The sequence below is a fragment of the Populus euphratica genome, unplaced genomic scaffold (assembly GCF_000495115.2).
Source record: "Populus euphratica unplaced genomic scaffold, PopEup_1.0 scaffold426.1, whole genome shotgun sequence".
Lineage (NCBI taxonomy): Eukaryota > Viridiplantae > Streptophyta > Magnoliopsida > Malpighiales > Salicaceae > Populus > Populus euphratica.
In genome coordinates, this window is record NW_011500305.1 from 1 (window position 1) to 19,381 (window position 19,381).

At 30.1% G+C, this 19,381-nt stretch overlaps 3 protein-coding genes and 1 pseudogene across 6 annotated transcripts in view; all 4 read right to left on the reverse strand.

Annotated features, from left to right (window-relative positions):
* Positions 1 to 3,816: 3,816 nt before the first annotated feature.
* On the reverse strand, positions 3,817 to 6,199 carry LOC105113432 (cysteine-rich receptor-like protein kinase 10; annotated as a pseudogene).
* Positions 6,200 to 14,641: 8,442 nt separating this feature from the next.
* LOC105113415 (cysteine-rich receptor-like protein kinase 10) lies at positions 14,642 to 17,479 on the reverse strand. 4 transcript variants are annotated; one of them, XM_011009582.1, is made up of 4 exons: positions 17,306 to 17,479; positions 16,761 to 16,911; positions 16,436 to 16,673; positions 14,642 to 14,830 (listed from the first exon to the last, which is right to left on the reverse strand). In XM_011009582.1, the coding sequence occupies exons 1-4, from the start codon at positions 17,392 to 17,394 to the stop codon at positions 14,763 to 14,765; spliced, it is 546 nt and encodes a 181-aa protein (XP_011007884.1). In that variant the 5' UTR covers positions 17,395 to 17,479; the 3' UTR covers positions 14,642 to 14,762. The 4 variants fall into 4 exon arrangements, with proteins under 4 accessions (XP_011007884.1, XP_011007881.1, XP_011007883.1 ...); XM_011009579.1 differs by lacking the exons at positions 16,436 to 16,673; positions 16,761 to 16,911; positions 17,306 to 17,479 and adding exons at positions 15,159 to 15,309; positions 15,758 to 15,995; positions 16,091 to 16,397 and having other exon boundaries at positions 14,642 to 15,068; XM_011009581.1 differs by lacking the exons at positions 16,436 to 16,673; positions 16,761 to 16,911; positions 17,306 to 17,479 and adding exons at positions 15,159 to 15,309; positions 15,758 to 15,995; positions 16,144 to 16,236 and having other exon boundaries at positions 14,642 to 15,068.
* LOC105113413 (G-type lectin S-receptor-like serine/threonine-protein kinase B120) overlaps positions 15,643 to 19,381 on the reverse strand; it is an 18,544-nt gene continuing 14,805 nt past the window's right edge. The window contains exon 7 of the mRNA XM_011009576.1: positions 15,643 to 15,654. The gene's annotated coding sequence lies outside the window, so the exon portion shown is untranslated. The remainder of the gene's footprint in view (positions 15,655 to 19,381) is intronic.
* The window catches only part of LOC105113433 (cysteine-rich receptor-like protein kinase 25), a 12,914-nt gene continuing 11,139 nt past the window's right edge, over positions 17,607 to 19,381 (reverse strand). Inside the window, exons 3-5 of the mRNA XM_011009609.1 lie at positions 18,130 to 18,934; positions 17,905 to 18,021; positions 17,607 to 17,644 (exon numbers count right to left, since the gene is read on the reverse strand). Coding sequence (XP_011007911.1) covers positions 17,607 to 17,644; positions 17,905 to 18,021; positions 18,130 to 18,934 — 960 coding nt within the window. The remainder of the gene's footprint in view (positions 17,645 to 17,904; positions 18,022 to 18,129; positions 18,935 to 19,381) is intronic.

A 19,381-nucleotide genomic window follows, 5' to 3' on the forward strand; every position in this document is an offset into this window, starting at 1 on the left:
AATCGATTAATATGAAAGAATTATTTGGATAAAGAGATAATAATGCTAGAAATAGAGATTAGCAAGATATTAGAAGCAAAAGATCACAATATCACAACATAGTAAGAATCCTAAGCTTTGATACCATGAAAAGTAAACAAGATTTTCACATAAATAAACAAGGAAATGAATAGAAGTAGAGATAAATTCTACAGTGTAGAGGACGAAGAAAATGATTTTGTATTCTTTGCTTATTCACAGTTTACTAACGCTTATATTTCCTTTATATCAACTATAATTAGAAGCTTGTTTGTGTAATCTAACCAATAATAACATACTTTATTAACAACTTTCTAACCATTTTATTCTCTCTATTCTCTTGACACATGACAAAAATAGGGCCTTTGATATCTTGATAAAAAATTAATCATGTGTTAAATTGTTCTGTAGGAAACTCATGTCAAAAAATCAATCCTTGGTGTTCAAATATATAACGAGGAAACAACATTCTAAGGTTGGAAATGCTGAAGCTAATAACATGAAATCAGATTTGTTTCTCTCATGAATACCATGATTTATCATATGACCACATTAAAATGATTAATGTGAAATTAAAGATTATTGGATTAATCACTTATCTAAATTTGTTTGTGATTGGGTAAAAATACACTATCTTGTTTCAGCTCAAAATTATGTTAAGATAAAACTAACCAATGAAGCCAAAAGAAAAGGAAAGAGGGAGAAGAAAAGGAGAAGAAGGGTCATATTTGTCCTAACAAAAAACGATGAGAGTAGAATAAGAGAAGGAAAAGAAGAACGAAGAACCCAACCAAGCATAAACCCTTGGCCCAACTAGGTTCAAGGAGAAAACGAGGAGAGGAGGAAAAGAAAGAGAAAAAATAAAAAGAAAAGAAAGAGAAAAAAAGAAGACAAAGGAGAAGAAAGTTGTAAACCTTTAACCCCAAATTTGATAAATCAAGGTTAAATAAGAAAATTTATAGTTGGGAAAATGATAATTAAGGAGAAAAAAATTATAAAATGGATAAGAACTTTTAATAATTTAACTTTAATCTCATACGAAATTAAAGTAATAATATTGGTATATGAAATGTTAACTAGTAATAAATCACATAAACTTTCTGTCCAAGTAAAATAATTATTTTAAAAAATAATTTTTGTAAATTTAGGGTGATAATATTTAGAGAAATATGACAGAATTCCAAATAAATTAAAGTATGATTTTATATGTAAATAATGCTAACTACTAGTATAAAACCTATGTATCCATTATTCAGAAAAGGGGAAAAATAAATGTTTAGGATATTAAGAATAAATTATTTTTTAAATTATTCAGATGAAAACTCTTGTCAAAAAGTCAATTCTTGGTGTTCAAATATATAACGGGGATGGGACATTCTAAGGATGGAAATGTTGAAGCTAGTAATATGAAATTGAATTTGTCCCTCTTATATTTTGAATACCATGATTTATCATACCACCACATTAAAATTATTAATGTTAAATTAAAGATTTGTGGGTTAATCACTTATCTAATTTTGTTTGTGATTGGGTCATATATCAGCTACTCCGATCCTAAAGTAAATGCACTAGCTCACTTGAGCCCAAAATTATGTTAAGATAAAACCAACAACGTTAAAAAAAAAATAGGAGAAAAAAAAAAAGAAAAGGAGAAGGAAGGCCCGTTGTGGTCCTAGCAAAGAATGATAAGAGTAAAATAAAATAAAGAAGAGAAAAACAAAGAGACCAACTAGGCATAACTAGGTCCCATGAGAAAAAAAAAAGAGGAGAAAGTGAGAAAAACTAAAAGAAAAAAGAAAAGTAAAATAAGAAGAAAGCTGTAAACCTTGACCTTAAAATTGATGAATCAAGGTTAAATAAGGAAATATGTATTTGGAAAAATGATAATTAAGAAGAAAAATTTGTGATAAATTAGGATAAAATCTTTTAGTAATTTAACTTAAATTTTAAATGAAATTAAAGTAATAATATTGGTACGTAAAATATTAACTAGTAATAAATCATGAAAACTTTCTGATCGAGTAAAATAATTATTTTAAAAGAATAGTTTTTGCAAATTTAAGGTGAAAAATATTTAGAGAAATATGAGGAAATTACAAACAAATTAATGTATGATTTTACACATAAAGAATACTAACTACTGGTATAAAATCTATGTACAATCATATAATTTTTTAACCAAAAAGTAGGGAAATCTAAGTGATTGTTTTTTTATTATGAATATGGATTAAAGCCTTCAATAAATTAGTTTGAAAATTTTGACAATTTAAGTAAATAAAATTGTACATGAATTTCAATTTATATGTAAAATTATCTACTATCTAGTTTTATAATATTATACATAACTTTCAATCTAATCGTTGATCAGGTTAAAATTATATAAGCAATCTTCTAAAATATTGTTATATCTTAAATTAAAATTTTAAATTAATTGACACGAGTGATGATAATCAGATAAAATATAGAAAAATAACATATGAACATAGTAATTGCATTATTATAAATAAGTAAAAAAAATCCCTTCCTTGGTTATTGTAGCATTCAAAAGGAGTTAAAAGTAGAGAGAAGCTCTATTTCTCTCATTTTCATGAAAAAAAATGGTGATTTCTTCCAGAAGTGTGAGCCTAGAGAGTGATGTGAGTGATTTCTAATGTGGAAAAACAAGTAGAAGGCTAAGATTTATAAAGAAAAACAAGTTTAGTAACATGACAATTAAAAAAATAAAAATCATATTTAAAGTCTAGATTGTTATAAAAGAAACCATGAGCTTTACGAAGTTCAAGGTAAAGAAAGGGCAAAAAAGGAGAAGAAAATGAAGAAAAATGAAAGGCCCAACTTGTCTCAAGAAAAATAAGGGAAGAGATAGAAAAAAAGAAGAAAGAAATGAAAAAAATAAAAAAAGAAGGAATGGCCCACCCGCTTAGCCTAAGGGGAATAAAAGGCAAAAAAAAAAAAGAAAAAAAAAGAAAAAGAAAAGGATATGGGACCAACTTGGCAAGAGGGAATAAAAGAAAAGGAAAGAGAGAAGGAAAAAAATAATAGATAATAGAAAAGAGAAGAAAAGGTAATTCATGTGACACCTATTTTATAATTAACAGGATGACACCGACTTCAACCATTCTGGGATAATTGCGTGGTAATCCATGATAAAGTAAATAGTTTACTATGTTTGCTTTTATGAATGGGTTTGCATCACTGCTCCTGTGACAGTTTTACAGCCCACTCCTGTGATAGTAATTCATGTGGCTTGAAGGTGTATAAATATCCATGGATCATTAGATATGAAGAATAATATTTTTCAAAAACCAACAAATTACATCCACACACAAACACTTAAACACACTCCACTTCTATTTTCTCCCTATATACATTATATTTATCTATGTGTTTGCTAACTTAAATGTCAAATGGTCTTTGCTCTCAGAAGGGATTTTCCTTGATGGAAATCATGAATCAAACCCATGCTAAAAAATTAAAAATAAATACGAGCCATTAAAACAACCAAAGAAGACTTAAACTCAATCAAAGAGGTTTTTTCTTATCATCATCAATTTGCAACTAACAACTTATATCTCAATTAAAATTCTCAAATGAATCACTATTCTCAGTGATGATTAATTTTATAGTGAAGGAGGTGGTTTAGATTTTTTGAAACTTAATCCTTAAGGGACCAATTAAGAAAAAAAATTTAAGACTAGTTTAAAGTTTTTCATTGTATGATTATGAGACTAGATGGAAGTTTTTCATATTTTTAGGCAATTATGAGAAAAGGATTCCAAAGTACTGAAAGATCACTTACTATGTTCCTACTATTCGAGCAGTATTGGCTTCGTCTTCATTGCTTGAAAAAATCCTTGCCATTCCAAAGTCAGAAATCTTCGGATTCATCTCATTGTCTAACAATACATTAGAAGCTTTTAGGTCTCGATGGATGATTCTAAGCCTAGAATCCTCGTGAAGATAAAGCATTCCCTTTGCAATTCCATTTATAATATCAATTCTACTGCTCCAATCAAGTGCTGCTCGTTTCGTAGGATCTACCATCAAATCAAAAGCAAAATAAAATGATATTTAGAATACATTTGACCTTATTTATAAAAATTAACTTATCATTTCAAATCATAATAAAAAATTATTTTTTATATAATTAAGTTATAATAGAAATGAGTTAAAATCACTTTAAATTGGAAATGTAATTGGTAAAAGTGACTTCAAGCAAAAAAAATTTAATAAGTTAGAAAGAAAAGATTTCAACTTCTGTTTAAATCAAAATTTTGACTTAATTTTCTAATAAATTTTTCATAGAAAAATTATTCCAAAAAATATTTATGACTTTTCTATAAATAAAAATTAAAAAAATAATTTAAATTAATTTGTAAAAGCTAATATTAATACTTGAACATTAATTAGCAATCAAATAGAACCCTAATGTTCAATATTAAAAAGAAAAGAAAAGAAAAGAAAAATAGCTAAGCATATTATTACTTTTAAATATTTTCCGACAAAAGATTCAAATTTAAAACATTACTAAAACCATAAAGGAAATATACAACTAACCAAAAAGAAAAACATCAAGGCTGCTGTTAGGCATGAATTCATAGACGAGGAGCTTTTCCTCTCCTTCAACACAAAAACCATGCAGCCTGACAAGATTTTTGTGCTGAAGTTTCATTATTAATAGAACTTCAGTTTTGAATTCTTTTACGCCCTGCTCTGAACTTCTTGATAGTCTCTTCACTGCAACTTCGCTTCCGTCGCTTAGTATCCCCTTAAAAAACATAGAACACACGAGGTCATTTTTTCAAATTTGTATGTAAGCAATTAATTTTTTAATTTAACAAAATTTCTATAAAATGCTTTGAAGACACATACAGAATAATGTTGAAGTATTGTTTACCTTGTAAACAGAGCCAAATCCACCCTGTCCAAGCTTGTTTGAAACAGAGAAGTTATCTGTCGCAGCTCTTATAACACTCAGGTCTATCATCCAAGGTAATTCCTCAGAACTCACCTTATTACCTTCTGCGAATGTCGATCCGCTAGATTTTCCCAGTTCCTGTAAGAAAGCAAGGTGACTTTTTTCCTCATCTGCAAATGACAAAACAGTTCTTTGTAATCAACAAGTCAGAATTTGGCAATTTTTGTGGCTAGCCAATCAGTTAAATGGATTAACCTGTTTCATTTCTGCTTATTCGCCGAAAGTAGATGATACACGATGCAGTGAGAAATGTAAGAACAACTGTTGGTATACAAGTTCCGAGGACAATCTTCAAAAATGTCAATGTTTTCCCTAAAGGAAAATTATACACAAAAAAAATATATATATTGAACTATCTTAGATTGGCGAAGCAAATTTTGTATGATTTGTTTGTAATAGATTGAAAATTTATATACTTACCCTTTTGTGTTCCCGATTCAACTGCGCCTTCATAGAATGCGTATAACTCATACCTAAAATAGCAACTCCGGCTAAGAAGCCGTGCCCCTCGACCGACATAGCAGCAATTTGAAATATTTTGTATGGCAACCTGAAGGCATGTGTTACAATTGTGAGATGACAAATCTGTAGTGCACTGCCCCAGAGTATAAAGGGTGTCTATATCCGATAAGGCTAATTTTCCTGTAGCATACATATTCTGCGTCGGATCAAAAGCAGCCTTCTTCGTAAGATTGCTAAAATTTTCGTTCACTACTGATATAAACTGTACTGAATTTTCAATCGTCTCTCTATTAGCTAAGGGAATGTTTCCTGAGAAATCAAGCTGGCCTATGAAATTTTTATACGAGAAGCGCACTGGCACAGCTCTTCCCATACGATTGCATCTCTATTGTTTGGACAGAGTTGCATGATATCTTGTGATGCTGCATCAATGCAGGCACTGCACCTTTCGTTTGTTATGTAGTTGTAGCACATATATTGAGCATAGACTATATCAGGGTCATTTCCAGCATAGGCATGATATTGATTCGACACAGAAGCATTTGAGGCAAGATAAGACATGAGGGTCTGCAGATTGTTTTGAAATGGACTATTAGCTTCGTAAAGAGATGTGTTTGTGCAAAACTTGTAGGGTGGATGAGTGAGAAAATTGCTGCTATGCTGCGAAAGGGTGGCAATGGAAAAGTAAAACAACAAAAGCAATTGAATAGTGTTCGCATCACTGAGAGAATTATGACCCATACTTTGCCTTTTGATTTCTTACCGGAAAGGCACCATGTCCTGGAACTGTTCTGACTTCGTACACCTTTCTTAAAAATCATCTATAGAGAAATACAATCAATTATGTAATCACATTAGTGCAGTTGAAGGGCATTTTCGAGTAAGAACTCGGTCAACAAAACTGCGACACTGTTATTTGATCTAGAAATTGCTGCTATGCTGCGAAAGGGTGTTTTGGTTTCCAGGAAGATCTTGCATTAACAAATGCATGCCAAAGCGTTGACCATGAATAAATTAGTACACAAACGAAAACTATTAAATATGTTTTTGCTTTAATCCTGTTGAGTATGGATTTAAATACTATTTGCTTAGTTCAAATACATGGGGTATGGCTTCTATGCTAAATTCTAATATAAATACATGGGACCTTTTCCGGATACTGTTGAGTGTGGTATTATTGCTCTATATATAATATAATATTCCCTGTTGTCCTATTGCGTGCATGCACTGTAACATTTCAGCATGCGAGGTCATGTGCTACAAGCTGAGAATAAGGTTGAAATTTTCTATAAATTGATAGAGATTTTTTTTTATCTCTTTGTATTCATATCCAGCTATATATTTAACTGATCTATGTAAAATTTGTATCTATATGTGCATTTTTATTGGGTTTGATAATAACCAATCTATTATTTAAATTGCTCTAAATTATCAATTAGATGTATGATTAATAAATTTGATTAACAAAATACATAATCGGTATATATAACACGAAATGGCTCATATATTTGTTAATTTTCAGAGTAATTTATTCGGGGTTACAAGTCTCACTGGTTGGATTAATGTAGTGAAGTTTTTCTTTAGAGGATATGGTTATTAAAGTTTTGCCCATGACCATTCAATTTTAAAGAAATTAATCATGAAATTCCACGTTAAAGGTGCAGATTATTTTACAGCACATAGATTGGGACTTGTGATCTCTTGCTAAGTAATTTTTTTTTGTATTAATATGAGTGTACAGGTTAGTTTATATATATTATAATTACTTTGATAAGCTTTGAAATTAACAATTATATAAGTCTTCAATAACGTAACTAAAAACTTTAATTTAAAATTATAAAAAAAATAAATTTTTTAATCCCAAATTATTTAAGCTAGCACGACACATTTAAGCACGGTGACCAAGTTCATGCTAGGCAAATACCCCGACTCGGATATGAAAGTCTAAGAATCCATCATCTAAGCACGTCATGCCTAAGAGGCTAAGTATGTTTCCAACATGGGTTCTGTATACTTGCAAGGCTAAGAATGACATGACCACCAGGACACTCTTATGAGCTCTAGTTACCATACTTAAATTTAATATGTTTAGGTATAAATAGCATATATAGATTTATTTTTCATAATAACGGGTTTGAGCACCTTTTCCTAACCCAACATTTCTTTAAAAAATTTTCTAACTCTATATAAATTCTTTAATATTATATATTGATTATTATTTTAAGTGAAATACAACTCAAAATATTATAAGGATAAAATTACACTCTAACCTTTTTTCTTTATAAAAAAAAAACTCATGGATTATAAATACACCATAAATTTTTCAAACTCAAAGTTCATGATCTTTTCATTTTTAATTTTTTCATCAAGCATATTTTCAAAGTCTATCTCTCTTAAATATCATTATATTTTCTCTTTTTACAAAGTTATTAATTTAAACATTTAAGAATCCACATATCTATTAAAGGGAAACTTTTAAAGATACTAATTACTTTAACTTACAAGGCACCACTCGTTATCAACCACCTATATTTTTCTTATTAAGCTACTAAATAAATTTGTTAGTGAGAATATATCAAATTATTTAAATGAAAAAATTAACTAATTATTTAATATATCAATTTTATTTCTAAATATTTTGGATTTTAAGAGTCAGGTTAACTACTTATTGATTTAATAATCTCAAATTGTGATAAAAAAATGATTTAATAAAACTATTGGATAAAACCCATTGGATAAAACCCATAGTTAATTTTTAATAGTAAACTATTGAAAGGGAATTTTTCAACAAAATAGTAGTCTACTATTCAAAGTTCTTGTCCTAGGACTAACTTTTTATATTTCATGAACAACTCTTTCTTGAAATTTGACCTAATCTTCATTATTAACTTTGATTTTTCCATTCATAGTAGGATTATTTTATTCCATAAATACTTATATAAAGGGTACAGGCATTTTTACATAATATAGATTGTGACCAGTCCTAATGCTAGGTACTTGACATGAAGTAAGAAAAAACTTATCATAATATAGATTGTGACCAGTCCCTTTATGAATTCCTGCTCTGATGCATAAGCTATCAAACATACAGAAGAATAACATGAATGTTGAGAATATGTGTTTTGATTGCTGAGTCTGTGGTTATGTGTTGTTCTTCGTTATAATCCATGATCATAGATATTTATGCACCTCAAGTCGAAATTGTCTCATGAAATGTGAAGTCAGCAACATACCTTGTGGGAGTCATCATAGATGTTAATTACCTTTATTATGCAAATAACCTGTAAAATGAGGTGTTTATGGTGGAGTTGCACTATCAATTCATGGAACAAGGCTTTTTAGATAGGCGCAATATTGAAAATTTAAAAAACTATAATTCAAGTGTGTGCCCATAATAATAATAATAGCTTGTAAAACAAAGACCCGGGTTCCAAGTACAACAAAGAATATTGGTAGATGGTTTCAGTGGCACAAGGTGCTCAAACATTATTTAGTGTGCTAATATTTTTTCTCCTTTTCACTTTCTTTTTCATCATCTTCTTCTCTCTCAAGCTGGACCTTCATCCAATTCAGTTGTGATGGATTAAGGATTGAATTGAAGATTTTTTAATTAATTAGGGACTAAAATAAAAGAAACTATTTGGTGAATATAATACACCTGCCAATAACAAGTGAACAAGGTTGTGGCAATGCATGAAGTGGCGTGCAACCTTCAATAATAGTTTCTTTTTATGTCGTAGGATTTATCTTGACAAAAGCCACCTACAATTCAGGTTATTACCCCTGAATTTACTCTTTTTTTAAAAATAAAAATAATTAATAATAATAAGAAGACTAAAAATTTGACAAAAATATATTGAAAAGGATTTCAAACATATATAAAAATCAAGTTGGAATTTTGATTAAAATTAAAAACTTAATCGTATTTTATTGTACTGAAGATTAGAGAGATAATGGAGATTCAAGATTAAATTAAATTATTATTAAACTAATCTGCATAAAAATTAAATCTAAAAACATAATTTGATCTTTAATAAATAAATTTAATTTAATTATAAGCCAAATTAAGAGTTTAATTATGTTTAAAAATTAATTTGAGCAAATTAAAGGATTTAATTAAGTGCAAGGACTTAATTATATTTTAAATGGGCCAACTTTATTTTATTAGAGATTTAATTGGTAAAAAAATAAGTTTGAAGCCCAATTTAGACTTAATTAAGAAGCTTGGAATTTTAGATGATCAAATTAAATTTTTACAAAGTTAATTGATTGAAATTAAAGATAAAATTACAAGAAAATCAAAGTTTAAAGAATTAATTAAGAGCTAAAATAAATAATATCACAATAAAGGATATTTTGAAAGAAAAAACATCAAATTCTATAGACTTAATTTGGTTAAAATAAGAGGTGAAAGAGAATTAAAAGTTTAAAGGGAAATTGATAGTTAATTTACATAAATCAAAGATAAAGAACAAAAAAAAAGTGATGAGATTTGGGATTAATATTGAAGTTTTACAAGGACAAAAATACATTAAATTAAAAGTTTGGAGTGAAATGGATACAATTAAAAAAAATTAAAAGTTGAAAACAATTAAGAAAATAAAAAATTAAAACACTAAATGGAACTGGAACTTAGATCAAATTCTTAAATTATATTTTTTTTGTTGCATTTTAGGTCAATAAAAATATATTTTAATAACTGCTTTTTATGCATAACTTTGACTGCACTGTAACCGTTTCCCTCGAAGAGTTATTACAAAATATGATAATAATAATGGGTTAAATGATTCGATAATTATTTATAAGATTTTTTACAATCACCATGAATATAACCCGTTGATTGCAAGCCATCAACCCGTATTAAAGTTCCACGCAATAGATTAAGTTGACTTCGTGCATGGCAAAGACTAATAACCAAGAGTCTATGCCCACGGCATAGGTTTTTTTTAATTGTGACGTCCATCCCAGGTTAATCCCCCTAAAAAAAAAGAAATGGTAATAATAATAATAATAATAATAATAAATAATATAAACAAATCATTTTCACCGGGGCACACAAAATTATAATCACACATGCTTCAGCCACAAAAATAAAAAGAAATTTGTTACCCATTACCGTATGATCAACCCCCTCATTTTTTTGGCTGAAATATAATGTCATGGTTTATGTCATCGCAACGCGCCTTAAGATAAATAAATAAAAAAAGAAAGGCTAGGTTGCAATCTTTTATAAATATTATTAATAATTAGTGGGATAAATAATTATATAAATTTTTTATATAATGGTATTTTGATTGAATTCTTGATTTTAATATAATATAAATATAATAGATAAATATATAATTATTATTTCTAAGTTTTTAAATGTTTTTAAAAAGCATGTACATGGAATCTATTATTGTAAAGAAAGATTACAAGTGAAATAAAATTATTTAGAAATGCTAAACATAACTTTGATGAAGCATTCATAATAAATAATCACATCTTTTTACCTCCAGATATATAATTTTTATATTTAAAAATATTATTTAAGATGGTCTTACTTATTATTTTTTTGTATTGATAAATGATGGATGATATATGAAACTAATGCTCCAAATCTATAACATTTGACCATACAAGTGCTAAGTCAAACTTATAATTTTTCAAGATATGAGGGAAATTAGAGTATTTTTAAACATATTTACTCCAAGAGGAGAAATAGATTGAAACATCAAAGACTTAATGATCTTATTTATGTTCACTACAGTATAAAATTGAAACAAAAGTATGTTTTTTTTAAAATTCTTAAATATTATTGTATCTTATTTAGTAGCATTATTAATACTTACATTCTGTTTACCTTCACTTTTAATATATAAAAATTATTAGAAAGGATAAAATTATAATGTAATTAATTTTGAGACAATTTATGGCTTAAACATTAGGTAATATAAAATGACCTGTAAATTTTGACAACTAAAGAAGAAAAGAGTTTTCACAAGCTTTATTAACAATGACCAAATAATATACTTTAGATTATGGTAATTAATGATTGATTATTTAGTAATAAATATTATTTAAAACTAAGTATTGTTTAACATATAATATTTATTTGTTAATTGTGTTTTAAATGTAGATATTATAAATATTAATGATGTTGAAGATGATTGTGATGATAAAATTTCAAAGGAGCATGTGAAGTTTTATTAGGTGTTAATGAAATTGGCTTAATTCTATCGATATTTGATTCAAATTTTATTCCTATAAACACCAAAGAATTTAATGTGTTCATTTAACAGAAGTGAATGTGTTATTGATTTAGAATTTATATTTTTGGATATTTTTTTAAATATTTTAGAATTTATATTTGGTTTGTGTTTTGAATATTAAATTAAATTTATATTATTGGTTTAAAATTTAAATTTAATTTATATAAGTATTGCGTTGTAACTAGTTAGATATTTTTTATAGTATTGTATTAGTTTTTTTGTTAACTGGAGTCAACCCATCTAACCTGTGACATGAGAATTATATCGAGGTAGTTATCGGGTCGAGTTTAAAAACTATAATGTTAAGTGACTGATAATTATTTTAGTTACAAGTGTTGCCTTCTAAGTCAGGTGATTAGTATATATTATTATATGTTGTAATAGAAAACAATGTTTAATAAATCTTGTGACCAATAGATAGTACTTACAAAAATAAAGAGATTGTGCCGTGAAAAATTTATTGTATATTTATTATTCATAAATTTTATTTTTTTTATAATTTTATCTTTATAATATTTTAAGTTATATTTAACTTAAAATAAATATATATTTGATAAATATAAAATAATAAAAAATATAAATAAAATACTTGAAAAATTTTCTATTAAGAATTACGCTCGGATAGTGGTTGTGCTACCATTGCATCGAAAGCAACTTCGTTGAAAAATGAGTAATTATCAAATCGAAAATTACAGCTTGGAAATAAGACTCTTACTCCTCGCTTCTTATTACAACAAATTGATAAGCTGAGGTTAGCTAGTAGAACACACTGATTGCAATCAGATGTAGATAGATCTGGTGTGCACTGCACAAGAACGTATAGAGATTTGAGAAACATATATATCACTTTTTTGGCTGCAAGCTTTTTAAAACCTGATGGTGCACTTGCAGCTTCATTAGCTGCTCCAGATATAGTATTCACCAGTAGCTTGTTAAATTCCACATCATATCATATGATAGCCTCCTTCGCGATTGGATGTATCATTCGTGGCCAAGTTCACACAGTTTTGGCAAACTTCAACACTAACATCGCTGCGGCAGAGGAAGAGGCCATAGACCTCATAAACATCATGTCCTGTAGAGGCGTTATAGAATCCGTTAATGTCATTGCGGGTTGCATTGGAGGCAAGTGAAGAGAGAAGGATGTTTCAATTGGCTTGATACGTGCTGTTTCTTACGAAAGTGGTTGTGTTCGAGCATATATGACCCAGGTAGTTCATCTCATGTGCTTCCGTGATGTTAATGGTCATCAGGGCTGCAAAGCAAAGCAGGAATATATATGGAGAGTTTCAGAACCAACATTTTGTGATAACTGGTAAGGTTTTCTTGCTCTTATTTTGGGCAATAGAGTCATCTTTCCTTGTACATGGAGGAGCTCCTTGAGGCAAGTCAATGACCGAAGTCAAATGAGAACTTTTAAACGTGTGGAATATTGAAATGTGAAAAGAAGAAGAAAAAATTTGAGCATTTAATCAATCGATGATGGTGACAGAAGTAAATGAGGGACAAGGGCATCTCATATCAATAAAACTTATTAGTGATTGTGCCTCTGCATAGTAATTGCATAATTAACTAAGAGTTATATAATATCTATCTTTAGTTAAACTCAAACAATGATTAATAAAATTAATCAAATGATTTGGTTACTGATCAGTAATCTTCCAGCATATACTGTAATATATCACCTTCAATTTTTCAAGCATGGCCAATTATTTTATAACTTGGAAATCCATTTCAAGTGATTTATATATATATATATACAATTTAATATTTTAAGGGTATAGGAGTCAAATCATATCCAGAAATTCAACGCTAGTTTTCTTTTGTCTTTATTATTTCATGTTAAATCCATAACTAATTATTAAACTTGGTGAAAAGGATCACGAAAGAAAAAGTAATTTGAACAAAAAGAAAAAAGAAAAAAGAAGAGATCAAAAGATCATGTAAAATGGAAAAAAAAATTGCAATCTAATTTTATAATAACTAGAAAATTCTTTAAGATTGTATTGATTAAAATGTATTTAAAGATCACCGAAATTACATTGATAATGTCCCAATTCACTTGCAGCATCAAAGATTATTCTAAAAATAAGAACACAAAAAACATGAACATTGAAACGGCCACAAGCCAACGTTTTGTTTATGGTCATAAGATTTAACAGAAGGGTACATTTTAAAAATGCATTTAATTATAATAGCTTAATTTTTGTATAGAGGAATGATTGAGAAAATGAAAAATATATAAAGATAAATTACTAAGTTTCCATAATTTTTATTCTAATATTTTTTAACACATTTTACTTATTTTGACAAACACATATTATTTTTAATTTTAATTGATTTTCAATCTTTTTACATTTATTATTTTGTCTTTAATCTCATCCATATATTTGGCATCATTCGTTATCTTACTAGGGCAACTAACAGAACTTAGTCAACTTAATAGCTGCATGATGAAGATTTATTGTTTAAATGGTTGTAGGGGTCAATTTGAGCTCAAATATTGTAGGTAGACTGTAATAACAGGGACCCACTAAAATGATTATCTTGCCCTTTATGGGCATTTGTGTGATATTATGTTCCTGTGCCATTTATGGCTTTATCAGGCCTTCAGCTCATGGAAATATGATCAACGGGCTGGATCCCTTCGAGAGATAAGATAGCAAAAATGATGTTTCCTCTTTGTTTGGGTTCTTGATTTCAAGGAGCAATATTAATGATGGTTATTGATGCCTGGACAAAGAAGTCACTGACGCTGTATTTGGTTTCTTTGGGCCTAAAAGTAGTCACAAGCGAAGGGCAAGGAGGCCTAAGAGGCCCATAAATTGGAGCAGCCATAAATACAAACTTTTGGTTCAATTGATTTTTTGAAGATTTTAGGTTTCATTGTAGCATCAAATATGATTTGTATGTAAGATAATAGTTCTCAGACTGCGAAGAAAAACAAATCAAGAAGATATGTTTATATCTGTCTGGAAATGTCTGTGTTTGTCAAGAAAAACAGTCGAAGGAGCTACAACTTCATTCTCTTAAATTTAAAACTTAATTTACAGTCACTGTGGTGATAAAACGGAAAGGGTTAATTCATTGGCAGAACAAACTTTCTGATTTGAGGATTGACCTTCCATGGCAACAAATCGGCCGATAGAAAATGCTGGCTGTTTAGGGATAGGGAGTGTTATGGTATCGCTTGCCAACTTATGAAGCACAGATGACATTGTGGGTCTATCTGCTGGATCCTCTTGCACGCAGAGCAGCCCAATGTGGATGCATCTCAGCACCTCAGTTGCCACGCTTGATTTCTCTAGCATAGGGTCCATCAATTCCAGGCCTTGACCATCAGACCACAGTTTCCATGCCTGAAAAATCGAGAGACTTCCTGAATTGATATAACAAAAATCATTTCTAGTAATCCTCTTTTGGATAAAAAGATATGAATTGTAACCTACAAAAGTGGAAAGGCTTTCGCCTTCTTCTGAAAGATGAAAGGCAGAGTTTTTTTTCCCACTGATAATCTCTAACAGCAACACTCCAAAACTAAAAACATCGGATTTTACGGAAAAAAGTCCCGCCATAGCATACTCTGGGGCCATGTATCCACTGTTTTGAATCGACACGAGGAAATAAATTGCTTTATATGCATGAAGAGGTTAGCAAATTTCTCTTGCATCATATAAATCGGTCAAGAATGCACCACTGTGAACCTTCACCACCTCGCTGGAAAAATAATATTTGATATAAAATTATTTATTAAATTTCATTTAACAGTTAAAATTTTTTAGCTTAATTAAATACTTTTTAAAATGATATTAAAACCATGATGACGGAAAGTTCATGAGTTCTAATTTTACCAGAGAGTATCGTTATGGAATGGTTATGGATTTGTATGAGTAAATTTATTTTTTTAAAAAAAATTATTTAATGGTTTGTTTTTAAATTAATTTTCTTTTTCACATTAATAAAGAAAAGAATAAGAAAATCCATTTGTTCCAAACAAATATACAATTGAAAACAATAACACTGGGAATGGAGATGTAGTAATACGTACTAAGTTCCGACAATTCTATTCGTGTTAGCCTCGCTTTGATTTCCATCGAAAATCCTAGCCATTCCAAAGTCTGATATCTTCGGATTCATCTCATAATCAAGCAAAATGTTGTTTGTTTTGAGATCCCTGTGAATAATTCTAAGACGAGAATCTTCATGAAGATACAAGAGCCCCCGTGCAATTCCTTTAATAATACTCAAGCGTCTTTGCCAGTCAAGCAGGACTCCATTGCTAGAACCTGAGTAGCATAAACATAAAAATCAAATCAGTTACAATTTCTGGTCTTTGTTATAGAGTACAAAGATTCAGGTGTTTCAAGTTTAGGGGTCTAACCAAAAAGAAAGACATCGAGGCTTTTATTGGGCATATACTCGTATATAAGTAACTTTTCATTTTTTTCCAGGCAGCATCCCAAGAGTCTGACAAGATTTCTGTGTTGTAATCTGGCGATTAAAACGACTTCGTTCAGGAATTCTCTTTGTCCTTGACCAGAAGTTCTTGAGAGCCTCTTAACTGCAACTTCTTTGCCATCCTCTAACGTACCCTGAGCACAAACTATTCTAATAAGCATTAATATTTGTGGGCCAAAGTGTGATGCATTTTCGAATTTGTGTATTGAGAGATTGACAAATAACAGAATTCGATTGCCAGAACATACTTTCTGATTTGAGGACTGACCTTCCATGGCAACAAATCGGCCGATAGAAAATGCAGGTTGTTTAGGGATAGGGAGCGCTATGGTATCACTTGCCAACATATGAAGCACAGATGACATTGTGGGTCTATCTGCTGGATCCTCTTGCACGCAGAGCAGCCCAATGTGGATGCATCTCAGCACCTCAGTTGCCACGCTTGATTTCTCTAGCATAGTGTCCATCAATTCCAGGCCTTGACCATCAGACCACAGTTTCCATGCCTGAAAAATCGAGACTTCCTGAATTGAGATACAAAAATCATTGCTAGTAATCCTTTTTTGGATAGAAAGATAGGATTTGTAACCTACAAAAGTGAGAAGGCTTTCGCCTTCTTCTGAAAGATGAAAGCCAACGTTTTTTTTCCCACTGATTATCTCTAACAGCAACACTCCAAAACTGAAAACATCTGATTTTACAGAAAAAAGTCCCGCCATAGCATACTCTGGGGCCATGTATCCACTGTTTTGTATTGACACAAGAGGAAACAAATTGCTTCATATTCATGAAGAGGTTAGCAAAATTCTTTTGCATCATATAAATCGGTCAAGAATGAACCTTTGCCACCTCGCTGTAAAAATAATATTTATCATATTTGATATAACATTATTCTTTAAATTGGTATTAAAACCGTGATGACGGAAAATTCATGAGTTCTAGTCTCATTATATAAAGTAGTTATAGATCTGGGTGAGTAAATTATTTTAAAAAAAAATTTAATAATTTAAATTTTTAAATTGAAATTATATTTTGAAAAGAAAGAATAAAGAAAGAATAAGAAAGTCCATTTGTTCCAAAAAAAAATATGCAATTGAAAACAATAACACTGTGGGAATGGAAATGTAGTAATACGTACTATGTTCCGACAATTCTATTCGTGTTAGCCTCGCTTTGATTTCCATCGAAAATCCTAGCCATTCCAAAGTCTGATATCTTCGGATTCATCTCATAATCAAGCAAAATGTTGCTTGCTTTGAGATCCCTATGAATAATTCTAAGACGAGAATCTTCGTGAAGATACAAGAGCCCCCGTGCAATTCCTTTAATAATACTCAAGCGTCTTTGCCAGTCAAGCAGGACTCCATTTCTGGAACCTGAGTAGCATTTACATCTTGTTTCGACACTTCAAAATTTTTGTTCTGTTTTTAACCTTCTACCTACTCAATCTCTGCATAGCATTTTTTCAGATGATGACCTGAATAGAGAAAAATTCACGGAATGAAAGCCAATTACTCAATCTCTGCCTAATTTCGTCTTCTTTTCAAGCTTAACCAAAACATATTTGCAAATTCAAAGGTTTTAGGAATTCTGGTTCAAAATTTTAATTTCTTGTCATGATTATATCTCAAAAATATTTGGAAATCACCTGCACGTATATAGAAACTAACTAGGTAGCTCATATATATAATATAAATTTTTTAGTACCAAGACTTTCGGTACATATCAAATGCATACCTGTTCTCAGATTCGTCATCCTCCTCTTGGTGTAAATGCAAGCACTGAAAAATAGCACAGCAATAACTGCGGATAGGCCTGCACCGACTTTAATCCACATAGATTTGGTTCCATCTCCTTCATAGTGACAATGTTTTTGTTTCACATCATTATTCAAGATAACAGAATCTCATATTAAAGAAATGACAAGGAATGATTTTGGAATGATAAAGAAGAAAATGGAACCTATTGGGCCTGGAGATGGAGGGAGGAGAACAACTGGCATGGATAGTGGTGGTGGTGACATTGCCACGACGGCAGCTTGGTTGTAAAATGAATAATTTTCATATCGAAAATTACAGCTTGGAAATAAGATTCTTCCTCGGTTATTATTACAACAAATTGATATGCTGAGTTTAGCTAGTAGAAGACACTGATTACAATCATTTTTAGATAGATCCGGTGTGCACTGCACAAGAATGTATAGAGACTCAAGCCTCGTATAAATCTCTTTTTTGGTTGCCGACTTTTTTTTACCTGAGGGCGCACTTGCAGCTACATGAACAGCATCAGATATAGTATTCACCAGTAGCTTGTTAAATTCTACATCAACAGTTATATATGGTGTATTGAACTTGTAAAGCGCAGGCGTTTGGCTCAAGCTGGAGAAGATGTTACTGTTTGAGTAGCGCAGGAAGCACTGATCATACCATATGATAGCCTCCTTCTGGATTGGACAACGTTGGACCACATCGTTTCTTGCAAGGTTCACACATTCTTGGCAAACTTCGACACTAACATCGCCACGGCAAAGAAAGAGGCCATAGACCTGATCATAAACATCATGTCCTGTAGAGGCGTTATAGAATCCGTTAATGTCATTACGGGTTGCATTGGCGGCGAGCGAAGAGAGAAGGATATTTAAATTGGCTTGATACGGGCTGTTTCTTACGAAAGTGGTTGTGTTTGAGCATTTATGATCAAGGAAAAAGATCTCCTGTGCTTCCGTGAGGGCTGCAAAGGAAAGCAGGAAAATGGAGAGTTTTCCTTTCTTTTACATGGAGGATCTCCTTGCCGCCAGTTTATGGCAAAAGTCAAGTGAGAACTTTCATAGTCTGTTTCGTTAAGAAAGAGTTGCATGTTTCTAATTAATGTGAAACTCGAATTGTGGAATATTGAAATATGAAAAGAAGAATAAATGATGGTGATAATCACATGTCACGTTAATAAAACTTAACTAAACTAAGTCCCAACAGGGAATGTTTCTTTTTATTTCAAGAGTATTTTTAAAAAAATTAAAAAAAAATATTTCTTTTACTTTAAATTTATTTTTTTAATTTTTCAAAAATATAATAATATTAAAAATAATTTTTAAAACATAAAAAAACATTATTTTAAAATAAACACTTTAAAAACAACCATTAACCACATCTAATCAAATGAACGTCACTTATTAATCTCCAAAAAAAAAAAACAAAAATCTCCAATTCACCACTAA

Excerpts from the sequence above, each read along its gene's own strand:
- LOC105113415 (XM_011009579.1), bottom strand. The coding sequence starts at position 16,328 with ATGCTTATTAGAATAGTTTGTGCTCAGGGTACGTTAGAGGATGGCAAA. Across the intron at positions 15,310-15,757 it reads AATAGAATTGTCGGAACTTA|TGGATACATGGCCCCAGAGT; the intron begins GTACGTATTACT and ends GATTCAAAACAG. Across the intron at positions 15,069-15,158 it reads GCGAAAGCCTTTCCACTTTT|GCATGGAAACTGTGGTCTGA; the intron begins GTAGGTTACAAT and ends TCGATTTTTCAG.